The 4,238-nt window shown below is 42.4% G+C and overlaps 1 protein-coding gene across 1 annotated transcript; it reads right to left on the bottom strand.

The window, feature by feature from the left end:
- Positions 1–365: 365 nt before the first annotated feature.
- LOC101854085 lies at positions 366–3,757 on the bottom strand. Its single transcript, XM_005098675.3, has 2 exons — positions 3,582–3,757; positions 366–2,014 (listed from the first exon to the last, which is right to left on the bottom strand). The coding sequence occupies exons 1-2, from the start codon at positions 3,714–3,716 to the stop codon at positions 710–712; spliced, it is 1,440 nt and encodes a 479-aa protein (XP_005098732.1). The 5' UTR covers positions 3,717–3,757; the 3' UTR covers positions 366–709.
- Positions 3,758–4,238: the final 481 nt, after the last annotated feature.

Below are 4,238 nucleotides of genomic sequence, written 5' to 3'. Positions count from 1 at the left end.
TGGCCATCCTACCACAATATGTCGAAGACCCAGGAAGTTGTCTCATAAACAAGGCAATCCTCAATGTCCGGATCGGATGCGGGAACAACTTTACTTTACTTTAACGTAATCATGGACAGTGCCGTCAGAGAAAAAAGTAAATACATTGACAATTTTACCAGCGTAAATGAACTCACGTTCGCTGATGCAGATCATCTTAGATGCAAACCTCAACAGCTTCTAAGAACATACAAACAGCCTGATTCGAAAAATGAAAAAAAGGGTCAGATGTGAATCATCATTGCCAAATCAGATGTAAAGAAAATCTACAAAAACCCATGCCCATTGTAAATCTCCTCTGAAAGAATACAAGTCAAACAAGTTTAGGAATTTTAATATGTGGGAAGCATTTTTTATTGTACATATAACGGGGGGATTTGGCAGGGAAACTGAATTCAAGACCCAAAGAGCAAATTCAGTAACCTACCAATTGTCGCCACTACTCACCCAGTAGCATCTACCAATGGAAGTAAAAAGACAACTTATTAACAGCAGGCGTCCTAGGCCGAGAACTGTGTCTCCCATCGACACGTCACGATACAAGAGGAAAGAAAAGTCAAGTAAAAAGTTCCAGAAATTTTAATGATTGTAAAACATGTCTTTCAGTGCGTCCTGTAGAGCCACAGTGGAGCAGTGTCGTTATCCAACCAACGCCGTGGTATTTACAATTTTAGTCGTTCATATTGACACGTACAACTATCGTCATACTCGCCGTAGATCCATTTTGCCCCTGTACCTCACACACATAGTTCCCGACCAGTGATCGCTGCGTCGGCCCCAGGTTCAGGAACGCCTCAGCGTGGTACTGATAGACTTGAGACACCGACGTGCTCTCTCCACGTCCTTCTGATCCTTCCCTGTAGATCCGCAGGCTCGAGATGTCTCTGCCGTTTACCCAGCAAGTCACAGTGCAGTCTGAAATGTCATCCGACCCGGGAGAGCGATGGCTTCCTCTACTTGCACAAGTTACGCTTCTCACTTGCCGGAACAAGTACTTCCCTGTGGGGACTGGGTATTCCTGGTCTCGTCTTTTCACAAGGATGGGGACGTCGGAGTACGTGCTTGTCATCAGTAGGCCAGGCCTGGGATAGCTCGGACCCCCACTAGAGAGTCCGGAGACGTGGACCATCCCAGTGAAGTGACCAGACGACGTGGCCAGGGTCAGGTCCAGTCTCCGCACATCCGCAGACGTAGGGTCTCCCCCGGACTCCTGGTCCGCCTGTGGAAGTTGGACTTCGCGCATGGTAAAATATCCGCTTGCAGAGTCATTAACTTCAAATGTGTCAATCGGCCAGCCTCTACGGATGATAAACTCGATAGCGGTAAATGTATCGGTGAGGGAGTCGTAGAACACAGGCGTTATAAAAAACAACGATTCACCGTTGTGCCGAACAATAATGGGTATGGTCATGTTCTGGCCAGTTTCAACGATTTCAATTCTGTTCTCCAGGCTAACTTGAACCAGGGAAACATCTGCAGACCTCACGTCATCGACAAACTTCTTTGGTTTCTGACCTTCCTCGGGGTTAATTTGGGAGATTCTAAATTCTGGGGTCAATTCGAAATTGCAGACGAGAACTTTAACAGAAAGGAGGTTGTTCTCATTCCTGCCATTTCCCTCAAACCAGAAAGTGGCCGATTCTCTGTTGCTTTTACAGTAGCTGGCGTCTATGGTGAAAGTAACGTTTGACGTGCCCTCTCCCGCGGGCAAATGTCTCACTGTGATCTCCCGGGGCTGTACGGTCGCCAGGGGTTTGGTCACTATCCCAGAGGTCACGTGTTTGACCTGGAATGTAACCGATATGGCATCGTTGGTGACCTGTGACGTAAGTGACAGCGGTCGGAATGGAGGGTCCAGCCACTCTATTGTGTCTGTCGCGACACCTGGCGGGAGATATCTGAATCCTGCTTCATTTGTCCTTATTGGAACTGCTTCCACAGATCGTTTGTACAGCCGCACGCGTGTGGGAACATCCTGGAATTAATCAAACGAAGCAATAATTATTTCGTGACGCCAAGATTATTGTCGAGGACACCAACATCATCATCATCATCATCATCATCATCATCATCATCATCATCATTATCATCATCATCATCATCGTCATCTCCTCCAGGCAATTTATTTTCTTCAAGACACCCACCGAAAATATTAAATTTGTCCTCATCTTCCCATTGAATACCCTAGACCTTTCTATAGTAATAAAGAGATCACAATAACTAGACTATATACAATAACTAGACTGTCCCCTGGTTTAAGGAGACTACGATATTATGAGACACGACGCGGGGGAATCAGGCTCTCGTCAATTTTTGGGCATGTAGAGTTATTGGTATGATCAAAAAGCTTGTTCACTTGTCTTTATTTGGATGAAAAAAGTGTCCATTGTATTTATCTGGAATAGAAGTCGAAATATTTGTCAATGGAGGATTTAGGGGTTTCAGAGGTAAAAGTAACCAGAAAAATAGCTGTCAAAGTTGCGTTATTTTTTTAGCTTGAGAGTCCTTTTAGAAACTGAAAATATACATTTGTGTGCCTATTAGCAACATTTTTCTATACATACACTCGTAAGAAAGAATTTTCTATAAGCCGTCTTACAAATATTTTGTACTTGTGTTACGACGCCGTGGAATCAGGCGCTCGTCAATTTTTGGACAAGTGGAGTTATTGTATCATTTTAAAACCTGTTCATTTGTCCTGCTTTTGTTGAAAAAAGATACTCATCTATCATGAATAAAAGTCGAGATAGTTGCGATTGAAGGAGGTGGAGGTCACCTGGTTTCAGAATAAAATTAGCGAGAAAATAGCCGCCGAAGTTTGACGACTTGCAAAGCTTGAGAGTTTTTAAAATGTGAAAATTTACATGCCTTGAATAAAAAAAAATTCAGTAAAATCCACACAGAAAAGTGTTTTTAAATTATACCCTGAAGGTGTTGAGTCAAAAAACAAAAATTTGATTTTAAAAATGCCAAACAGACAAAAAAATAACAGTTTCTGTCATTTCATTATTATGACGAGAACCTGATTTCACCACGATGTCTCACATTTGTTCTTGTTGTTGTTAGCGATCCAGGATCATGTAAGCGTTAACTCTTCTGCATGATGCCATTCGGTAAAAGCTGCATGTCTGTTCTAATTGTTGTCTTGAGGAGTAGAGGCAATTAGATGTGTGGGGTAGCTTGGGAAGAAAACATCCCCTCAAATCAGATAGTTTTCTACAGAAGAACAGATGTTCCACTATCTCTGAGGTGTAGTCGCATAGTGGGCAGACAGCAGACTGCTTTACTCCAATTCGGTTGAGATGTTGATTGAGGGGTACATTTAATAATAAATAATAAATGACATTTATATAGCGCTCAATCCCGATTAAAGTGCACTGGCTCTGACCGCTTTACAATACAGTACAACGTACAACAGTAACATACTTTTTAAAAATTTGTGTTCCAAGAATGTCTCACATATATACATGTAACTGAATTCCTAAAATTGTTGTTAAAGACAGATTTCCTATTAGGCGTATCACAAATATTATGTAATTTACCTGTTGTAGAGAGCCAGTGGAGACAACAGCCCCGTAGACAGCTGTGATGGTGAGAAGAAACGCCAAACAAACGACTCCCCCACTAGGAGCCCACATCTTGTTGGAAGTTGTCGGGTCTGACAGTGTAAAACTCATCTTGTGGAACTCGCTTATATTCGCTGGGATGTTTGAGGACGGAGGAAAGTTAGACTGTAATTGGCCACACTTAGTTCTCTCCCTGTATAGTTCGGGCCGGAAAAGTAAACTTTTTTTTGGCGTACAATTATATGCACACAAGTGAGGCTTCGTGGTGAAATGAGGCGCTCGTCAAAATACAGACATTTGAGTAAAACGACATTTTTCTTCACGATCAGCAATTTTTATTAGCTTTTGTTGTTGTTGTTGTTGTTGTTGTTGTTGTTGTTTTGGGTGGGGTGTGTCAAGAATTTTCATACCCTTGTAAAAAGACATTTAACTGTGAATTTTACCGAAACACGTTAATTAAAGGTACAACAATGTGAAGTTACAGATTACAAGAACTCTTAAGCTTTTGAAGCTGCCAAATTTCGGACGCCATTATTTCGTTAATTTTACCTCTGAAACCAGACAACCCAACCCCCTTCAATTGCAAACATCTAGACTTCTATTTAAGATAGATTGGCGGGGGGGGGGGGGGGG

This window comes from Aplysia californica, unplaced genomic scaffold (genome assembly GCF_000002075.1).
Source record: "Aplysia californica isolate F4 #8 unplaced genomic scaffold, AplCal3.0 scaffold00190, whole genome shotgun sequence".
Classification (NCBI taxonomy): Eukaryota; Metazoa; Mollusca; class Gastropoda; order Aplysiida; family Aplysiidae; genus Aplysia; species Aplysia californica.
Note: the sequence above shows the minus strand (reverse complement) of the source record. Positions and strands in the feature narration are given on the sequence as shown.

Bases quoted from the DNA above. Each gene is read 5' to 3' on its own strand.
- LOC101854085 (XM_005098675.3), bottom strand. From the start codon at position 3,716: ATGAGTTTTACACTGTCAGACCCGACAACTTCCAACAAGATGTGGGCT. The intron at 2,015-3,581 runs GTAAATTACATA...GATTAATTCCAG, and splicing joins CCACTGGCTCTCTACAACAG to GATGTTCCCACACGCGTGCG.